Genomic DNA, 22,514 nt, shown 5'->3' with positions numbered 1-22,514 from the left:
GGAAATAGGTGGGAAAAGAAAAATCTATATAAATTATTGGAAAAAAACAAAAGGAAGGGGGAAGAAACAGAAAGGGGGTGGGGATGGAGGAAGGAGCTCATGACCTAAAGTTGTTGAATTCAATATTCAGTTCGGAAGGCTGTAAAGTGCCTAGTCGGAAGATGAGGTGCTGTTCCTCCAGTTTGCGTTGGGCTTCACTGGAACAATGTAGCAGGCCAAGGACAGACATGTGGGCAAGCGAGCAGGGTGGAGTGTTAAAATGGCAAGCGACAGGTGTTCTGCAAAGCGGTCGCCCAGTTTACATTTGGTCTCTCCAATGTAGAGGAGACCGCATTGGGGGCAACGAATACAGTAGACTAAGTTGGGGGGAAATGCAAGTGAAATGCTGCTTCATTTGAAAGGAGTGTTTGGGCCCTTGGACGGTGAGGAGAGAGGAAGTGAAGGGGCAGGTGTTACATCTTTGGCGTGGGCATGGGGAGGTGCGATAGGTGGGGGTTGAGGAGTAGGGGGTGATGGAGGAGTGGACCAGGGTGTCCCGGAGGGAAGACTTCTCTTCACCCCCCCGTCGACATTCCGTAGGGATCATTCCCTCCGGGACACCCTGGTCCACTCTTCCATCACCCCCTACTCCTCAACCCCCACCTATGATACCTCCCCATGCCCACGCAAAAGATGTAACACCTGCCCCTTCAATTCCTCTCTCCTCACTGTCCAAGGGCCCAAACACTCCTTTCAAGTGAAGCAGCATTTCACTTGCATTTCCCCCAACTTAGTCTACTGTATTCGTTGCTCCCAATGCGGTCTCCTCTACATTGGAGAGACCAAACGTAAACTGGGCGACCACTTTGCAGAACACCTGCGGTCTGTCCGCAAGAATGACCCAAACCTCCCTGTCGCTTGCCATTTTAACACTCCACCCTGCTCTCTTGCCCACATGTCTGTCCTTGGCCTGCTGCATTGTTCCAGTGAAGCCCAACGCAAACTGGAGGAACAGCACCTCATCTTCCGACTAGGCACCTTACAGCCTTCCGGACTGAATACTGAATTCAACAACCTTAGGTCTTGAGCTCCCTCCTCCATCCCCACCCGCTCCTCCATCCCCACCCCCTTTCTGTTTCTTCCCTCTTCCTTTTGTTTTTTTCCAATAATTTATATAGATTTTTCTTTTCCCACCTATTTCCATTATTTTTAAATCTTTTATGCCCCCCCCCACCCCCACTAGAGCTATACCTTGAGTGCCCTACCATCCATTCTTAATTAGCACATTCGTTTAGATAATATCACCAACTTCAACACCTGTGTTCTTTTGTTTGTGACATATTTTGATGATCTGCTCCTATCACTGCTTGCTTGTCCCTACAACACCCCCCCTTCCACTTCTCTCCACCCCCCCCCCCACCTTAAACCAGCTTATATTTCACCCCTCTCCTTGTAAAGAAAAATCAGTTCTGTTGAACGGTCATGAGGACATCAACTCTTTTCTTCTCCGCCGATGCTGCCAGACCTGCTGAGTTTTTCCAGGTAATTCTGTTTTTGTTTTGGATTTCCAGCATCCGCAGTTTTTTGTTTTTAGCCCAGGTTAGAGTCTGTGCTGATTTAGCTCACCTCAGCTATAATGGGTAGCTGAGTGACAGCACTTGGCCTCAGTATGCCTGGGATAAGGAATGGGAACATCAGTCAAGCTTGATTGCTATCTGACGAACTGCTGCTAGAAACTATTTGTGGGTGGTGAAGAGTCAGGCTCAGATACGGCATGTCCCATCCATGAAAAGCAAATAGAGTGCTGATATTTGGGATCACTCTTTGCAAACGGTCTCTTAACCCCATGCCACCCCACATAAGTCACCAGCTTCAAGAGGGGAGAAAGATGGGAGGTAGGTGGTGGAGTGGGGCAAAGACTAAACAGGAGGTCAAGATTGTGAGGGAAAGAGCAGATTCCCAGATTCTCTCCTGGAAGTTGACTACTTGTTCACAAGTTATGTCTGACTCACAGGATGGCACTTCCCCTTTAAATAGACGGATGCTGAAAGCAGGCCTCCACCATTAAAGGGATATCACCAAGAAATGGGGGGGGGGGGGCGGGGGGAGGCGGTGTGACACCTACATCTTACTGAGTACACAATGCACAAAGTTAACCTGCTGATCTCTGACTTTTGACCCCTGAAACCCCAGCAGGTTCTGATGGTGCCTTCTAACAGTTTGTTCCACTATTGACAAATGGGGATAGTCGTCATCCACAATTACACACCAGCTCAGGCTTTTTAAAGAAACTAGACGAGATAAAGTAGTGTTCATAATTTCGATAATATTATTCTCCTGTTTAAATCTAAACCACAGCTGTTAACAACAAACAGACTCCAAGGGAAGCTCTTTATTCTCCATCCTCCCCTCCTGCTAAGTGGTACATCCCTTTCGCCCCTTTTCACGTTACTTCCTGATGGACTGTTCCATTAACTTTACAAGACAGGGGAGTTCAGCTGACGATACCTGTAGTCACAAGCAGCAGGAACGAAGCAGTGACGCGTTTTTAACGCGCACCAATGAAAAAAATTGTTATTTGTGAAATGTTGTGAAGGAGAGCTAAGGTGCTGAGTAAGTCAGGATGATGAGAGGAGCAGAGCCTTCCTGTTCCCCTGTGAGGGTAATGGTATGAGCCGCAGTGTATGTAGCAGTTTTGCAGCAGTGACAGTTGTTGTTGGGAAGTGGGTTTCAGGAGCTTCTGTTGTGTGAATCACTTTGTGTGTTCTGGCATCATTGTGTGGCACTGTACCCTGCTGCCGTGTTTCTGTGTGTGATTTGTCTCTGAGACTGCCACAATGTTTCTGGTGTGTGTTGCTGTATTTCAGGCTGTATGTGTGTAACTCTGGGGCTCCCACTCAGTGGCTTTTCACTGCCTCAGCTGCACCACTTTCTGTCAGGCTTCCTCCAGAAACTGTGTTTCTGGAGTGCCAGGATCTAGGACTGGTGTTAAACTTTCAATGCTGAGTTCCCACAGTGCCCAAGTCAAGGTCTGCTCTTGTTAACGCTGCCTCTTACTATACCTGTATCAGGGTCAGTCTTTTTGTCTTGTGTTCCGCTGTTCCATACTGTCATCCCTGATGTTGTGGGTTTATTGCTTTGTCTCAGTGAACCTCTGATGCTGTTGGTTTAGTTACAGGGCCCCTTGTGCCCACCTGGTACTTGCGTTTAGGGTGTGATTTTGTATCTAGTGTGGATTCATCTGTGCAGGTCCTGCTGGCTGACTCTAAGTTGCCCCAGCCCTGTCTGTGTGTGTCTGTCCCTCTGTGTCTCTGCCCCATGGACCAGTGTGTGTGCGTGGAGCGGGAGCTGGAGAAAGTGTTGCACAAGTTCCTAATGTATGGGCAGCACTGCGACTGCAGCTTGGAGGAACTGGTACACTATGTCAGCGGCCTCCGACAGGAGCTGTCCAATGCAGGTGAGGACACTGGTATGGTACTTGTGTACATGGGCAATACTGAAGTCTGTTAATTGCTTGTTCCAGAAAATCCTGCTCCAGATTTTAAAATGACACAGTCAACCAGTCCGGCTACTATCTTGGCTTGCATATAGGGTGACACAAGACTGTCTGGAACCATGTCCCAGCAAAAATCAGCACTCTGTGGGAAGGAAAGAAAACCAGAGGAACATAGGGTGGCGTTCAAGCTCTTCCACTGGTTGATATGGTTGGAATTTTAAGCAGACAGAATAATTTGGTGTTGGTGAGTTGTTACCCTGTAATGTCTAATATTGTATTTGGTTTATTTCCTCCTTTTAAATTCTGTTCATACAGGAAACACAGTTCTGTTGAAAATTGTCCATTGAATATTATCTTTTGTGCTAAACAATTCAGCAGGTGGTCCTTCTTTCTCCCCCTACTCTCAGTGTTGACTATCTGTGTTGCTATTGTTTGGGTGCCAGTAGTTGCCCTGTCTCTGCCCCCTCACCACAATGTAACAACCTCTATGTTGAACTTGAACATTGTGTGTCTTTAAGCTATTCAACTAACAAAGACATCAAAGCCTAGGGTGACCTCATCCTCCTGTAGCATTTGCACTGGTTAGATGTCACTGGATCCGGATCAGGAGCAGAGACATATTTTTATTTGCTTCCAGCTGCTGCCCTGGCTGAGATCTTTATTTTTTTTTAAATAAAAATACATCCAGCGTTACTGGAAAATCGTGGATAACTGGCAATAAAGGTGAGGATATTCCTAGTGGAGGAATTGTGGAGACATTTTGGCTGTTGATCTTAATGAAGTGCCCAGAGTCATCAGCTGCAGTCAGACAGGATCCTGTGTGGCGACCCCTGCCTGGTGCCCCCCACTCCTGATGCATCCTGTTTCCAATTTCATGTAATTTTGAATTTGTTAAATTATTTCCATTCACACACACACTGCCCCCCCCCCCCCACCCCATCCAATTGCCAATACAAAAAAAATTTAGATTGCTTTGGGAAGTGCTCCCAAAATAATTAACAATCAGTTCTGGGGGCACTGCAGATGGTGGGCTCATCAGCTCAGAGACTTAATCTCCACTAGTTTCTAGGTACTGTGAGTCCCACAAGAGCATTACATTTGCAACACTGATACACTCAAGTTTAATTAATGCAGTGTGTTGGTGTTCATGATTTCACTGCCTTTTGAGCACATTAAGGACATTGTTCCCACTTACATGGTGGCTGCACATTGCATGGGAGGAAGGAGGATATCTTGGAGCACTGTGACTCAGTGTGGTAAGTTTTGATGAGAGAGTTATTTTTACTGAGAAATAATGCAATCCATTTGATAATGATAATGAATATTATATGTGCTGTATGAGAGGATCCCGTGTGTTCCGTTGAAAAATCGGATTGCATAATAACTGAAACAGATGAAGGTCATAGTTGACTTTGGAACTGGGCTGCTGAGATTTTAAATTGGACAAACGAATGTCCGATGTTTGGCTTAACCACAGTGATAAATGATACCAGAAGACAAGTGCTGTTTATTATTTTTCCAAGAGAAGGTACAGCACTGAACAAAGGCGAGTATATTGTGGAGGACCATGAGTGCCTTATTGGATGCAGCCTAGTCGACCCAGTGAACCACAATTTCCATTATTGGCTGTTGGGAAACTTGAATCCATGTGTTGTGTGATCAGTAAAATGCTCAATATACAACAAGGCCAGTTTCAAGGCGAGTTCACACTACTCTTTAAATGGATTACTTGGGCGAGTCCACTCTAATGGATTGTTGGTTGCATGCATCTTCCATGTACTTCTAATGAGCTGACCCTTTGGGGATGTAGAAGGTAGAGGGAAACTAGTCAACACTGGATTCTGCAGTTTGACTTGGTCTCTCATTGATCGATGGCCAGTACTTCTTTCAGAAGCCTGTGCCACCTTGGGGCAAGAAGGAAACATATTTTCGTAGTAGCAGTTTTTCTTGACCAGGGAAGGCAGGTTTGTGGGCACCTGAGGAGTTAAATCCTCTGAAATTGAGGTTGAGTCTGAATACCAAGGTCATCCCACCCTCTTCCCAGTTTCCCGGCTGGGTGGTGGTCACACGGCGTTGCTCCAAGGCCAGCGGTGAACCCCCTTGGATCTGGCACAAAACCAACTAAGTTAATTAAAAAGGCAATTAAGAGTTTGTCTGACCCTGGATTTAGACTTTCCCAGCCAGTTTACCTATTGCCTAACCTGTTAGTAACTCGCCAGGGCCACTGGGGCAAGACACAGCAGGAAACTGACAGACTGGGAAGGTTTTGATCAGTGAAAGGGAAGAGCTGCAGCCATGGCCAGGTGAGAGGCTGCTGTTCAGTGCACATTCTCTGAAAGTGTTATCACTGCTGGACAGGTTGTTGCCAACTGGTTGGAAAGCACTTCATCTGTCCTGCACTTCCCTGCTCTCAGTCTTCACCAGGGTGCTGAAGAGCAAGAGCAGAAGCAACAGCAGCAGCAGAGGGAATGGCCACCGAGATCCAGCCGGAAGGAGGTGAGACCCCGAAAGTAGGGTCTACAGGCCGAGGATCAGCTCTCTTGTCTTGTCTGAGGACCAGTGCCTCAGGAGGCTCAGGCTTTCACAGCAGGCCCTGCTGGCACCTGCAGCCTCCTGGACCGAGACCACCATCCCGCTGGAGCAGGTGGGCACACATTGCCAGCATTTGATGGCATGCTGGTCCCTCAAGGGCCAGCCCGCTGCCTTGCATCATGTTGTGTGTCTCTTCTCCTGTAAGGAGAGTTGTGAGTTTGTAATAATTTGTGTAGAGGTTGTGGAAGATGGCTGTGGGGCAAGGGAGCGAGAGAAAAATAGGCTGAGGGTGAGTGCTGGCTGCTCAGATAGGGATGTGAGGTGCTTGTAGAGAGAGGAATGGATGGAGCAGGAAACTGTGTTGACTTGAGGTGTGATATGCAGCAGAATGCAGGGCAAGTCAGTGTGTGGGGCTTAGCACCTGAAAGCGTTATACAGTGCCACTCACCTGTCCTTCCCTCCTGAGGTCCTGGATCCTTGGTACACTGTCTACAGGTTGGAGGGAACACAGCCCCACTGCTGACATTCTCGACCAATTTCATCCAAATCTGCTTTGTTGGAGAGATTGTCCTTTTCCTCCCGTGCTTTGGAGTGCTCACCTCTGCTTCTAAACAAATTTTGGATCCAACTTGCCACTTTCCCTTGGATCCCAGGAACTTTAAATTTCCTAAGAATCTGCCATGTGGGAGCTTGTCAAAAACCTTGCTAAAATCAGAAGCTGACCTCATTGCAGGTTCTCCAGATTCTGCCCATTCTGTAAAGCACCAATGCTCAGGGTTTGACTATATGTACATGAATAAAACACTTTGCACCCTTACAAAAATAGTGTTAAAAGGTAATTGTTGTAGGTACAGGCAGGTTGAGCCCATTTCACTTGTTTGTTATTTACACATTCACAGGATGTGGGCTTCGCTGGCTGGGCCAGCCTTTATTGTCTATCCCTAGTTGCCCTTGAGAAGGTAGTGGTGAGCTGCCTTCTTGAACCGCTGCAGTCCACGTGGTGTAGGTACACCCACAGTGCTGTTAGGAAGGGAGTTCCAGGATTTTGACCCAGCGACAGTGAAGGAATGGCAATATATTTCCAAGTCAGGGTGGTGAGTGACTTGGAGGGGAACTTCCAGGTGAAGGTGTTCCCATCTATCTGCTACCCTTGTTCTTCTAGATGGTAGGGGTAGTGAGTTTGGAAGGCGCTGTCTAAGGAGTCTGAGTGAATTCCTGCAGTGCATCTTGTAGATGGTACATACTGGAGATGCTGTGTGTCAGTGGTGGAGGGAGTGAATGTTTGTGGATGTGGCGCCAATCAAGCGGGCAGCTTTGTCCTGGATGGTGTCAAGTTTCTTGAGTGTTGTGGGAGCTGCACTCATGCAGGCAAGTAGGGAGTATTCCATCACACTCCTGACTTGTGCCTTGTAGACGATGGACAAGCTTTGGGGAGTCAGGAGAAGAATTACTTACTGCAGGATTCCTAGCGTCTGACCTGCTCTTGTAGCCACAGTATTTATATGGCTAGCTCAGTTCAGTTGCTGGTCAAAATGGTAACTCCCAGGATGTTGATGGTGAGGATTCAGTGATGATAATGCCATTGAATGTCGAGGCGATAGTTAGATTCTCTCTTGTTGAAGATGATCATTGCCTGCCACATGTGTGGCGTGTGTGTTACTTGACACTTGCCAGCCCAAACCTGGATGGTGTCCAGGTCTTGCTGCATTTGGACATGGACTTCTTTAGTGTCTGTGGAGTCACAAATGGTGCTGAGTATTGTGCAATCAACACCCCCACTTCTGAACTTATGATGGGAGGAAGGTCATTGATGGGGCAGCTGAAGATGGTTGGACCTAGGACACTACCTTGAGGAACTCCTGCAGTGATGTCCTGGAACTGAGATGATTGACCTCCAACAACCACAACTATCTTCCTTTGTGCTCGGTATGACTCCAACCAGTGGAAAGTTTTTCCCCTGATTCCCATTGACTCCAATTTTGTTAGGGCTCCTTGATGCCATGCACTGTCAAATGATGTCAAGGGCAGTCACTCTCGCTTCACCTCGGGAGTTCAGCTCTTTTGCCCATGTTTAAACCAAGGCTGTAACGAGGTCAAGAGCTGAGTGGCCCTGGCTGAATCCAAACTGGGCATCAGTGAGCAGGTTGTTACTAAGCAAGTGCCACTTGATAGCACTGTTGATGACCCCTTCCATTACTTTATGGATATGGAAAGTAGACTGATGGGGCGGTAATTGGCCAGGTTGGATTTGTCCTGCATTTTGCGTACAGAACATACCTGCGCAATTTTCCACATAACCGGGTAGATGCCAGTGTTGCAGCTGTACTGGAACAGTTTGCTATGGGCGCGGCAAGTTCTGGAGCACAAGTCTTCAGTACTATTACCAGAATATTGTCAGGTCCCTTAGCCTTTGCAGTATCCAGTACCTTCAGCAGTTTCTTGATATCATGTCGAGTGAATCGAATTGGCTGAAGACTGACATCTGTGATGTTGGGCACCTCTGGAGGAGGCCGTGACAGATCAGCCATTCAGCGCTTCTGGCTGAAGATTGTAGCCAATGCAAACCTTATCTTCTGCACTGATGCGCTGAGCTCCCCTATCATTGAGGATGGGGATGTTTGTGGATCCTCCTCCTCCACTGAGTTGTTTAATTGTCCACCACCATTCACGACTCGATGTGGCAGGACTGCAGAGCTTAGATCTGATCCGTTGGTTGTGGGGTCACTTAACTCTGCCTATCACTTGCAGCTTATGTTGTTTGGTACGCAAGTAGTCCTGTGTTTATAGCTTCACCAGGTTGACACCTCATTTTTAGGTATGCCTGGTGCTGCTCCTGGCCTGCCTTCCTGCACTCTTCTTTGAACCAGGGTCGATCCCTGGTTTGATGGTAATGGTAGCGTGGGGGATATGCTGGGCCATGAGGTTACAGATTGTGGTTGAGTACAATTCTGCTGCTGCTGATGGCCCACAGCGCCTCGTGGATGCCCAGTCTTGAGTTTCTAGATCTGTTTGAAATCTATCCCATTTATCAAGGCAGCAGGTTGAGTTCAAGTGTGTTTTTCCTTCTTCTTGATTCCTACACCACCTGCCTCAGACCCAGTCTAGCTGCTATGTCCTTTGGGACTTGGCCAGCTCGGTCAGTAGTGGTGATGGACATTGAAGTCCCCCACCCAGAGTACACTCTGCGTCCTTGCCACCTTCTGTGCTTCCTCCTAGTGGTGTTCAACATGGAGGAGCACTGATTCATCAGCTGAGGGGTTGGTAATCAGCTCCTGGATACGTGGTAATCAGCAGGAGGTTTCCTTGCTCATGTTTGACCTGTTGCCATGAGACTTCATGGGGTCTGGAGTTGATGTTGAGGACTCCCTCAAGCTGTAACCTCTGCTGGGTCTGTCCTGCCGGTGGGACAAGACATTAAAGAGTCATATGTAGGCCAGACCAGGTAAGGATGGCAGATTTCCTTCCCTAAAGGACATTAGTGAACTAAATGGGCTTTTGTAACAATCAACAATGGTTTCTTGGTTATCATTAGACTTTTAATTCAAGATTTTTGTTGAATTCAAATTCCACCATCCGTGGCAGGATCCAAACCCTGGTTCCCAGAGCTTTACATTGGGTCTCTGGATTACTAGTCCAGCGACAATACCACCACGCCATTGCCTCCCCCATGTATCTCTTTTTCAGCTCACTGAATCGTGACTTCCAGGTAACAGTGAGACCCCAGGGCAGGAGGTGGGCAGCCTTCCCATGTCTCCTCTCCATTACTCTACTCTAGTTGCTGCAGTGCCAAAAATCTTAGTGTCGCTGAGCCCTTGGAACCCAATGTCATGGTTCTTTTAATTAAAAATCCACCCTTTTAACAAAATAGACACATCATTCCACCCACCTTCTCTGGCTGGCGAATCTGGAGACAGAATGCTAATTCTGCAGCTCTGGGAAAGCCTGCCTATTAGAAAATCGGGTTCCTAATCCACAAATGGTCCTAGCGTTCCAGCAGAGATTAAATGCAGAAGATTCTGCACAAAGTCTTTGCTGAACCTAATCTTTTCTAGGCCTGATATCATGGCATGATCCATAGTTCGTTGATTGTTACACAATGTTTCTCTTTTGTTGCTGCTTCCAGTGCATGAAGATTGGTATTCAGGATATTTCAAACACAAATAGCGACAGTCACTAAAACATCCTGGTATGGATAGTGGAAAAACTCTCATTCTGTAAATGTTATCTACCTATCTATAAATGTCAAAGTTCAGGCATGTTGTTTTAAACTTCATACATCACATATCAAAATGTCAAAAGTACATACAAGCAGAAAGGATACATTATTCCTGCCTCAGATGACATATATGTAAGCATCCCAGATCTTCAAGTTTCCTGATGTTTTAATTAACTGAATTGAAATTCCTCAGCTGCCATGATGGGATTTGACCTCATGTTTCCAGACCATTCATTCAGGCCTGTGGATTACAAGTGCAGTAACATAACCACTATGCTACCATAATCCCCAAAATTGAATTTAAATTTTGCCAGCTGGGTGGGGGATTTTAGCCTTCGCCTCTGGATTACTAGTCCATTATCACAATGCCACCATCTTCAAATTTCAATTGTCAAAAAGCAATTAACCCCTACTTTAGACTGTATGTAACAGCAGACAGATGTTACGGTTTCAAAAGGACAGCCCACTTTAAACATGGGTCCACCTCAGCAGTAGAATAATGGGCAATGTGTTATGTTCCTGTTATTATAATAACAGCCCCAAATTACCAGGACCGCATCTGTTGTGCTTCAAAATGACATTTTTATAGTTGCAAAATAATCTTTAAAAAGTCAAATCATGTCATGCTGAGTTCCCCTGACCTGCAGTCAAAAATTTACAGGCAAAGTCCCAATTACCCTTTAATTAACCTTGAGAGTACCAACTGTTTACAATGACCTACATTTCCCTATTTAGGCAGAAGATGGTTGAACAGTGACCTTATTAAAACTATCTTAGCAGCTAAATTCACAACCATTGCTCTTGAATACCTGTGAGTTATCCCACTGGGGATCTACTTGTGTTTTAGAAGGATTCACTCTCTCAATAACGGGTCAATGCTGGTGAGCATTGTACTCCGCTGGTGAATTTTGGCAAGTATGATTATTAGCTTCTGTTGCATTTTTGTTTTGAAGGTCATCTTGATGCCCAGTTGTCAGCAACATTGTCACTAATCATGTCACAGTGCTGTAAGAAGATAAAGGACACCGTTCAGAAGCTGGCATTGGATCACAAAGATATTCATGGCAGTGTCTCCAAAGTGGGGAAAGCTATCGACAGGGTGTGTACCAAGTAGTAAGACCTTTTGGATCTCAGTTTTACCATTGGCTATTACAACCTCCTCCTGTCCTTCAACCCTCCAAGATCTCTGATTTTCATTGTTCCACCATTGGCAGTCATGCATTCGACTGCTGAGGTCCAAAACTCTGGAATTCCCTCTCTAAATCCTTCTTTAAGATGCTCCTTAAAACTTGCCTCTGACCAAGCTTTTGGCCTGTCTTAATATCTCTTACAACTCAGTGTAAAATTGTGTTTGATAATGCTCCTGCCAAGTGACTATGTTAAGTGTGCTTTATAAATTTACATTATTGTTGTCTTAAGGACGTGAAAGCTGTAAATCTGCTTTGAGTTTGTGAAATATTTGGCATCAATTAGAACTGATAATATTCCTGTTATTGGTCCTTGTGGCATCCCACTTGGCATTTCTCCCCATCTGAGGTAAATCCTCAAACATCTACCTGCTGTTTAATGCCCGTCTGATTCACCATAAATGCCCATTGCTTTGAGATTAGTGAATAGCCTTTCATTGAGAACTCTCAAATGTTTTTGGAAATTTTAGATACATCATGTCTTAAGGTTTTTCTCAAAGTCCACTTGGGACATGACTTCAAAGTAAAATCAATTGCTTAATGGTTTTAGTGTTTGTCACCAGCGAACAAATAGGCATCTTTTCATATTGGTATTGCAATTCCTGATCACTAAGTGGTGTTGATCATTCTTGCATTGTTAGTTTTGCTTTATGTGACAACAGCAGCTGTTTAATATGAATTAAATACCATATTTTAAGATACGACGGATTGCCTGGTGTTGTGGACCAGCAACTGTTGGAGCAGTTAAAGCATATAACCGCTGACTGAAGGGACATAAGGTTTGTTTTCTCCCCACGCCAATCGGTTTACTTGAGTGCAGTTTCCATAATATTGTTTTTATTCAATAAAATAATTCAGCAGAGGCGCAGCAGCTTAAATCGAAGGAGGATCAGATGACGTCTTCACCAGATGGTTCTTGATCACCATCCAGTGGCTGTTTAAGTGTTTTTATTGAAGCTGTACTAGGAACAGGTCACCTTAGCGCTCTCATTGTGTTTGCCAGATGTGCACAGGCGACTTGAGTAAAATGGAAAGAAAGAAAAACAAGGGGAAAAAATGGAAACAATACTAGCAAAAAAGTTGGTTTAAATATAACAAAAATTAAAGTGAATTGATCACAACAGGAAAAGGCTATTCAGCCCTTCAAGCCTGCTCTTCTAGAATGTAATTGTAAGTAGGTTATTTGCCTTCTGGGTTGCCCTGTAGTCTGTTCTAATATACATTGATGCTGGTTCTGGTATCTGCCTCACAGTGTCAGAGTCCAAGTTATATATACAGGATTGGTAGTTTTGAGTGCAATACTGAGAAGAGCCTGAGGTTTTATCGAATGGAAATTGGCTCTGTGAGAGTTTTTCTGCGGCTAACTGTTTTATTGTGTTCAGAATTTCGACACAGATGTGAGTGGAGTCGGGGTGGAAGGTGTCTGGGATTCACATGAAAAGCAGCAATTCTTGAGTGAGGCAGTAGTGGAACACTTGTACAGACAGGGATTGCTGAATGTCGCTGAAGAACTGTGCCAGGTAAGACCCGAAATGGACTCTGCCCATTGTGCGTGTGCAATTGGGTTAAAAATACTCAGGAAGGTTGTGCCTCTCACAGGACTGAATGAGGCTAGGGGCTGTGGCTAGTGGTGCACACTTTGGCTTTTGAGTCAGAAGATTGTCAGTTCAAGCCCAAATCCAGGAGCACCATAATCTAGGCTGTTTTTTCATTGCAGTGATGAAGGTACATTGTTAGAAATATCATAATTTTTGAATTAGATGGTAAATTAAGGTTCCAAACTGGTTCAGGTAGATGAAACTGATTCTGTGGCAAGTGGCTAAAATGTCTGTACTAGGAGTGTGATGGAATACCCTCCACTTGCCTGGGTGAGTGCAGCTCCAAGAACACTCCAAATGCTTGACAGCATCTAGGGCAAAGCAACCTGCTTGATTAGTACCCCATCTACCACCTTAAACGTTTACTGCCTCCCACCGGGGAGCATGGCAGCAGTGTGTACTATCCACAGGATGTACTGCAGTAATTTGCCACCGCAAATCAACAGCACCTTCTAATCCCGTAACTTCTACCACCCAGATGCATGGTATCATCACCACCGGCAAGTTCCCCTCCAATCCACACACCATCCTGACTTGAAACTATATCATCATTCCTTTACTGTTACTGGGTCAAAATCCTAGAACTTTCTCAGTAACAATACTATGGGTGTACCTACACCATACAGACTGCAGCGTTTCAAGAAGGTGGCTCACCACCATCTTTTCAAGGGCATTGAGGGTGATGCCAGTGACACCCAAAGTCTAAGAATGATTTTTTTAAAAAGGTCACCTGGCTTTAGCAAATAGCTCTTGGGTAAATAGGTAAATACTTTTCCTGGGAGGCTACAGTCTTAGAATCCATCAAAGGAGGACCTAGAAACCGATAAAGGGAAGAGAGACTATGAATGCAAGCTAGTGAGAAGCATAAAGGCGAACTGTAAAAGCTTCTTTAGGTATGTGAAAAGGAAAATATTAGCAAGGAAAACATGGATCTGTTACAGGCAGAGACAGGAGAATTTATAATGGAGAATAGGGAAATGGCGGAGAAACTAAACAATTGCTTTGTGTCTGTTCACAGAGGAAGATACAGAAAATCTCCCAGAAGTACTAGGGAACTAAGGGACTTGTGGAAATAAGGAGCTGAAAGAAATTAGTATTAATAAAGATGTAGCACTCAAAATTAGTTGGATTAATAGCTGATAAATCCCATGGACCTGATGATCTATATTCCAGAGTGTTGAAGGAGGTGGCTATAGATTTAGGATGCATTGGTGGTTATCTTTCAAACTTCTATAGATTTTGGAAAGGTTCCTGCAGACTGGAAAGTAACAAATGTAATCCCACTCTTTAAGAAGGGAGGGAGAGAGAAAATGGAGAACCACCGACCCGACAGACCCGTTAGTTTGATGTCAGTAGTAGGGAAAATTATATTGTAAAGGATGTGATACTAGACATTTGGAAAATAAGGATATGATTGAGCAGAGTCAACATGGATTTATGAAAGGGCAATCGTGTTTGACAAACCTGTTGGAGTTTTTTTGAGGATGTTACTTCTAGCATGGATAAAGGAAAACCGGTGGATGTGGTGTATTGGATTTTCAGAAGGCTTTTGATAAGGTTCCACACAGGAGGTTAGTAAATAAAATTAGAGCACTTGGGATTGTGAGTTGATTAATGACATCAAACAGATAGTCAGAATAAATGGGTAATTCTCAGGAATGCCAGGGTATTACTAGTGGGGTACCACAAGGATCAGTGCTGAGGCCACAGCTGTTCACAATCTATATTAATGATTTGGATGTGGGGACCAAATGTAATATTTCCAAATTTGCTGATGACACACTCCCACCTAGTTTTGTAAGTTGTGAGGAGAATGCAAGGAGGCTTCAAGGGAACTTGGACAGGCTAAATGAATGAGTAAGAACATGGCAGTTGGAATATAATGTGAATAAGAGTTAAGTTATCCACTTTGGTAAACAGAAAGGCAGAGTATTTCTTAACTAGTGAGGGATTGGGATGGTCCCCAAAGGGACTTGGGTGTCTTTGTTCATGAGTCACTAAAAGCTAGCAGGCAGGTGCAGCAAACAATTAGGAAGACAAATGGTATGTTGGCCTTTGTTGCAAGGGGACTTGAGTACAGGAATAAAGATACCTTGCTATAATTGTATAGAACCTTGGTGAGACCACACCTGGAGTATTGTGTACAATTTTGGTCTCCTTTATCTAAGGAAGGATATACTTCATATAAGGAAGTGCATTGGAGGTTCACAGACTAATCCCTAGGGTGGCGGGATTGTCTTGTGGGGAGAGATTGGGGAAACTGGGCCTGTTTTCTCTAGAGTTTCGAAGAATAAGGGGTGAACGCATTGAAACTTACAAAAGTCTTACAGGTTGTGACAGGGTGTTTCCCCTGGTTGGTGAATCTACAACCAGGGGACACAGTCTCAGAATAAGGGGCAGGCCATTTAAGACTGAGATGAGGCAGAATTTCTTCATTCCAAAGTGAATCTTTGGAATTTGCTACCCCAGAGGACTGTGGAAGCTCAATCAGAGCATGTTCAAGACAGAAATTGATAGATTTCTGGAGACTAATGACATCAAAGGATATGGGGATAGTGCGGGAAAGTGGTGTTGAGGTAGATGATCAGCCATGATCTAATTGAATGATAAAGCAGTCTTGACGGGCTGAATGACCTACTCCTTTTCCTATGTTCCTAATCTGAAAGGTCAGCAGCTCCTTGGTGTTGTGAGTTTTTATTAATTCTTTCATGGGATGTGGGTTTCACTCTTAAGGCCAGCATTTGTTGCCCATCCCTAATTGCTGTTGAACTTGTTGTTGGCTTGCTAGGCCATTTCAAAGGGCAGTCAAGAGTCAACCACATTGTTGTGTGGTCTGCAGCCTCCTGTAGGCCAAACCGGGTAAGGATGGCAGATTTCCTTCCCTAACGGACATTAATGAACTAGATGGATTTTTGCAACAATCGATGACAGCCTCAGTAATGCTGATCATGAGATTAACTTTCAGTTCCAGATTTTTATTAATTGAATTCTACCAGACACCGTGGTGGGATTTGAACCCGTGTCCTCAGAGCATTAGCCTGGGCCTCTGGATTGCTAATCCAGTGACATTACCACTTCGCCACTGTCTCCCCATTTGGAGGGATTATGAAATGAGTGATTTTTATTCCTGAATTGTCTAAACAAAATATATAGGAGCCAGGGTGTTTCTACCAGCAAGGATAAGGACTGAACTTGATGGTAGGGTTGCCATACATGCATCCTCGACATCAGTCGTAATTTCCAAGTACTTGGAAGAGGGAGCATTCTACTAGAACAGTCAGTCGACAAGGTGACAAGTTTCCAGTCCTATTGGGCCACTACCTTATTTTCAATACCAGGTGGGTTGGTAACCAGGGGATTTAGATTTAAAATAATTAGCAATAGAACCAGAAGGAAGATGAGGGGAATTTTTGTTACAAAGCGAGTTATGATCTGGAATGCACTACCTGTAAGCATGGTGGAAGACTTGATAGTAACTTGCACAAGGAAATTGGATAAGTACTTACAGAATCATAAAGAATGATTACAGCACAGAATGAGGCCATTCGGCCCATCGTATCCATGCAGGTGAAAGGGAAAAATTTGCAGGGCTGTGAGGAAAGTGCATGTGAAAGGGAGCAATTGGATAGCTCCTTTGAAGAGCTAACATGGGCACATGGGCCAAACAGCCACCTTCTGTGCTGTATCATTCTATGATCTAGGATAACTGCTTTGGAAGAAGGGAGAGATTATAACTTAAAATCAAAGATTTGCATTTATACAGTGCCTTTTATAACCTCAGGAAGGGCTTCACATCCAATTAAGCACTGTTGAAGTGTAGTTACTATATAATGTAGGAAAGGCAGAAACCAATTTGCACACAGCAAGATCCCACAAAACAGCAATGAGATAATTACTAGCTCATCTATTTTAATGTTGTCAGACTGGCCTTGGGAGATGCCCCTTGCTAATCTTCAAATAGTGCCATGAGGTCTTTTGTGTCCTCTTTTAAGAGGGTGGACTAGGCCTCCAACAGTGATGCACTTCTTCAGTACTGCACTGGAGTGTCAACCTAGATGTAGGTCTCTGAAGTGGAGTTTAAAGCTACAACCTCCTGACTCTGAAGTGAAACTACCAAAGCTGACACCAATGTGCCTGGATAACAACAGTTACTGCGCTTTTTAAAAAATTCATTCATGGGATGTGGGTGTCGCTGGCTGTGCCAGCACTTATTGCCCATCCCTAATTGCTCTTGAGAAGGTGATGATGAGCTGCCTTCTCGAACTGCTGCAGTCCATGTGGTGTAGTATACCTACAGTGCTGTTAGGGAAGGAGTTCCAGGATTTTGGAACAGTGGTATATATGAATTTGGCAAATGGAATTTAATGTGGAAAATGTGAGGTTATGCACTTTGGCAGGAAGAATAGAGGAACTGAATATTATTTAAATGGAGAAAGACTGCAGAAAGCTGCAGCATAGAGGGGTTTGGGGCTCCTCGTGCATGAACCACAAAAAGCTAACATACAAGTTCAGCAGGTAATAGGGAAGGCAAATAGAATGTTAGCCTTTATTTCAAAGGGAGTGGAGTATAAAAATAGGGAAGTCTTTCTAAAACTATACAAGGCCCTAGTGAAACCACACCTAGAATTCTGTGAACAGTTTTGGTCCCCTTATCAAAGGAAAGATATACTGGCATTGGAGGTAGTCCAGAGAAGGTTCACTAGGTTGATCCCAGGTATGGAAAGATTTTCTTATGAGAAGAGGTTGAACCTGTAATCATTGGAGTTTAGAAGAATGAGAGGTGACCTTATTGAAACATGTAAAATTCTTAGGGGGCTTGACAGGGTAGATGCTGAGAAGTGGTTTCCCCTTGTGGGAGAGTCTAGCACCAGAGGGCATAATCTCAGAGTAAGAGGTCACCCATTTAAGACAGAGATGAGAATGAATTTCTTCTCTCAGAGGGTAGTCAATCTGTGGAATTCTTTACAGGAGAGTGATGCAGAGGCTGGGTCATTAAGTATATTCAAGGCTGAGATAGACAGATTTTTAATCAGTAAGGGAATCAAGGGTTATAGTGAAAAAGACAGGAAAGTGGAGTTGAGGATTATCAGATCAGCCATGATCTCATTGAAAGGTGGAGCAGACTCGACTTATAAGATTTAGGGTCTGATATTTCTAAGTCAGGATGGTGAGTGGCTTCGAGGTGGTGGTGTTCCCATGTATCTGTCGTCCTTGTCTTCTAGACGGTAGTGGTCGTGGGTTTGCATCCTTGGTGAGTTCCTGCAGTGCATCTTGTAAATAGCACACACTGCTGCTACTGTGCATCGGTGGTGGAAGTGGTGAACGTTTGTGGATGGGGTGCCAATCAAGCGGGCTGCTTTATCCTGGATGGTGTCAGCTTCATGACTGTTGTTGGGCCTGCACTCACCCAGGCGTTCATCTCCAATTAATTTTTATGTCTTTTCTCCTCCCAGTGTAGTGGTTAAATGTTGTTTAGTGCTGACCCCATTGTGCTAAATCCCATCTTTCCTCTAGGAATCTGGAATATGTATTGACCTCAGCCAGAAGGAACCCTTTCTAGAATTGAACAGGATCCTGGAGGCACTGCGAATGCGGAACTTGAGGCCAGCACTGGAGTAAGTCACTTCTTCTTAGACTCACTGTCCAGGTTTCTCCTTCCTCCTTTCCCTTGTCTGAGCCCCTTTCAGTAAGAACTGATCCTGATGCTGTTCAGTTTGGCTGGTTACGCTCTTATCACTGATTCTCCTATCATTAATGGTGATTTTGATTTATAAGGTCATGGGTGTATTAAACAGGGGGTGACTTCTGCAGGGGATAAGTTGAGCAACCTCACTAATTCAGAATCACTAGCAATTCTTAAAATAAACTTCATTTTAAAAAGTTTAAGAAGATGTCATTGTTTGGCCAGGTGCCTTGTGAGCTTTGTGAGCAGGGGCAAGGATGTGATTGCACCTGTTGCACTTAAAACACCTGAAACATGTTAAAAAGCTTGTGTTGACACACTTAAAGCACCTGTCTTCCTTATGCTTGTTCTGCCTCCCCTACTTTACTGCAATCCCCTTCATAGATATGATGGTCCGCTTTTCATACGTCACCGGTGGCACCGTTTTAATTTGGATTCTGGGAAAGCTGGATGCATAAGCTCCAATGCAGTGTTTGTACTGCTAAATCTACCTCTTCCATGACAGCAGGTTATAGGCTCTCAAAAATCTGGCACTATCTGTCTGCCACTAGGATAAGGCTGCTGGATTTAACCATTTAACCACCACCTCACTGGCACAGGTCTAGGTATTCAAATTAAAAATGACTGGTGGTTCTTCAGTGAAAGACGCTGGCTCACATCACACTCTCTGCACCCCCAGCAGTCAGCCTGGGATGTGTAAACTATTCGTCCCCTCCCCAGGGATGTCAGTTTGTGATTCTTACTGAAGGCTGTACAAGTGGTGATGCAAAACTGCACCATTGTACCAATGGTGTAAGTGCTTCTGCAGTTTTTATCCCATTGAATTCGCACATGTTGTTAGTATAACTTGGATAGCAGTACGATACTGTGTTGAAAGCAATGGCTTTGGCCTCCTCAATATTTAACCAGAAAACACTGTGCCTATCCAGGACAGGATGTCAGATAAACAGTGACACAAAGTTAGTGGAGGAGCTGAGACAGATGCTGGATGTCACTGGTGACATGTGGAAGTTTCAGACAGATCCGCGTCTGCCTCTTGGTACAATAGTATTTTGCCATATCACAGTCCCTTGGTGCACAAAAGGGAATTAGTAATTCATCATTCATAGTGATTGACAAAGGCATTCTACCCAATGATTGATTGATGATGCCTATTTTTTCTATAACACGCAGTATTGGCAGGCTAGCAGCTCAGTGAGATGGTTATGTTGGATAATGACAACAGAAGTATAAATAGGGACAGCTGTAGTTGGCATCATGCTTACCTGCTTCTCCAAGAACTGTTTCATTCAGAAACAGGCCTTTAAAACATTAAGAATCAATCTGTTTCTGCTTAATTTTCATTTTCAAAGTGCTTAACTAGCCACAGATGAACCAGTATGTCAGGTATGGCTCTGTTGATGCTTTTATATAGTGTCAGTAACATTAATTTGTATGAATTCAAAGGATTTATTCAAACACCCTCACATGTTATTTGTCTTTACATACTACAGGAGCAACTGGAATGAGCAGATTTTGATTTTTGTTTTTGTTCTAAAGTTGGTAATTTTTCCAGATATAGCTGATGATTTTTTTGATATAGAATATAGTGAGACTTGGTGAGACTTCATAAACTTACTCAACAACCCCACCCATTGGCCAGCACCTGTAACTACGCATTGCGAGCTGCTGTTTCCAGGATTTCCATCTTAAATGTTTATGTAGGAGGTGTTCTTTGCTAACTATTGATATAACAGCTTGACAAAGTATCATAACAGGAAATTGAATAAGCACTGCATGCATAGACAAATTATCCTTCCTGGTTCTTCTGAGGTTCTCTGCTTGCAGCCTTTGATAGTCAGCCACCCAAAGCCTCCTCTTCTCCGTTGTCCAATTCAGTGGGATTGCCCTTGTTACTTCCACTCATACCTACCCAATCACAGCCAGAGCATCTCCATTCTCTTCCCTGCCATGCACTATTACATCTGAAAACTCTCAAAGATCTATCTTTGCCCCCCTTTGCTTCCACCGCCACATGTACACCTTGGCAATATTATCAAAAAACACGGACCAACTTCCACATGTCACCAGTGACATCCAGCATCTGTCTCTGCTCCTCCACTAACTTTGTGTCCACTGTTTATCTGACAGTCCTGGATAGGCACAGTGTTTTCTGGTTAAATATTGAGAAGACCAAAGCCATTGCTTTCAACACAGTTTAATTCATTCCCTCATCGCAGTTTTGGGTTCAACAAAACTGTTCACAACCTCAGCATCCTATGTGACCCCAAGTTGAATTACTGACCCCACATCCTCTCTGTTGTGCAGACTGCCTATGTCCATCTCTGTAACCTCTGCCTCTGCCTCAGCTCACCTACTGAAGAAACCTTCTTCCGTGTCTCTGTCATTTTCAGACTCGGCTATTCCAGTGCTCTCCCTACCCTCTAGCACCCTCTGTAAGCTCTGCTGCAATTATCCCATCCTGCACCAAATTCTGTTCACTCCTCACCTCCGATGCTTGCTGACCAGTTGTCCAACACAGTCACCAATTTACAATTCTCCCTTTATCTAAATCCCTTCATGGCCTTGCCACTGCCTTTATTCTCCGAGAGCAATGATTTCCTTCAATTCTAGCATCTAAACATCACCAGTGGCTGCAGCCCCTGCCATAACCTAGGCACCGCACTCTGGAATTCCCTCTCCACATCGCTCCTCCTTTTAAAATTCTCCTTAAAAATCTTACCTCTGTGACCAACCTTTGTCATTCCCTCCTAAAAGTTGCCTCTTTGGCTGGCCCTCCATTTTTCATCTTATTACTCTTCCTTGAAGCAGCTTGGGCTGTTTTTCTATGATTAGGCGCTATATGAATTTGAAGAGTTTTATAAATGGATGGTGTCAACCTGAAAACGCTGTGCTCATCCAGGACTGGAGGTCAGATAAACAGTGACACGGAGTTAGTGGAGGAGCTGAGACAGATGCTGGATGTCATCTGTACATGTGGAAGCTGGTCCATGTTTTTCGATAATATTGCCAAAATGTACATGTGGCTTTAAGTTGTGTTTTCAGTGATCAGTCTGCTGCCTAACTCACAGCAAGCCTCATTCCCTATCACCCCTGTGCTAACTGACCTCCATTGGCTCCCAGTCAAGCAACATCTTGATTTTAAGATTCTCATCCTTGTTTTCAAGTCCCTCCATGGTCCCACCCCTTCCTATCTCTGTATTCTCCTCGAGCCACATAACCCTCCAAGATATCTGCCCTTGCCACCTGCAACTACCCTCCCATATTCTGGCCTTTTAAACATCCTTAATTTTGATCAGACCACCATAGGTGACCATGCCTCCAGTTGCCTAGGCCCCAAGCTCTGGAATCCTGTCCCTACACCTGTCTTCCTCACTTCCCTTCTTAAAACCACCTCTTCCTAACCAAGCTTTTGGCCACCTGACCTAATACATCCTTTTGTGGGTCATTTTTTTTATAATGCTGTTTTTGATGTGCATTGGGAAATTTCATGTGAGAAATGTGGCTCACTTATGCTTGCTAGAAGTTGCACATAATCATACACAGGAACCTGTCTAGGCTTTGCACCTTTTTTAAAAAATTAAACACAAGCGCATGGGCCAATAGTTCCCTGGTGTATTCTTCCATGGAAACGCCTCAACCAATCAGAGTCAACTTGCCAACTTATCAGCAGCCTTTTCCTATGCAGTTTAAATTGTTGCTTGCTTTGAAATTTGGTATCCTTGAGTCTGTCCTGATGCGTGCAAGATGAAAAGCTTCGACAGCATGGCTCTCTTTACAGCAATACTCATCTTGTGATGTTAAAGGCACTACATAAATATAA

The 22,514-nt window shown here is 44.4% G+C and overlaps 1 protein-coding gene across 6 annotated transcripts in view; it reads left to right on the top strand.

Moving 5' to 3' along the window:
- Positions 1–22,514, top strand: part of rmnd5b (required for meiotic nuclear division 5 homolog B) — a 90,641-nt gene that overhangs the window by 46,786 nt on the left and 21,341 nt on the right. For 2 of the 6 annotated variants that reach the window (XM_041193787.1, XM_041193785.1), the window contains exons 3-5: positions 11,177–11,322; positions 12,793–12,930; positions 18,523–18,623. In XM_041193787.1, coding sequence (XP_041049721.1) covers positions 11,177–11,322; positions 12,793–12,930; positions 18,523–18,623 — 385 coding nt within the window. The other 4 variants (XM_041193790.1, XM_041193788.1, XM_041193789.1 and 1 more) reach the window with 4 other exon arrangements.

Source organism: Carcharodon carcharias, chromosome 8, assembly GCF_017639515.1.
Source record: "Carcharodon carcharias isolate sCarCar2 chromosome 8, sCarCar2.pri, whole genome shotgun sequence".
Taxonomy (NCBI): domain Eukaryota; kingdom Metazoa; phylum Chordata; class Chondrichthyes; order Lamniformes; family Lamnidae; genus Carcharodon; species Carcharodon carcharias.
Note: the sequence above shows the minus strand (reverse complement) of the source record. Positions and strands in the feature narration are given on the sequence as shown.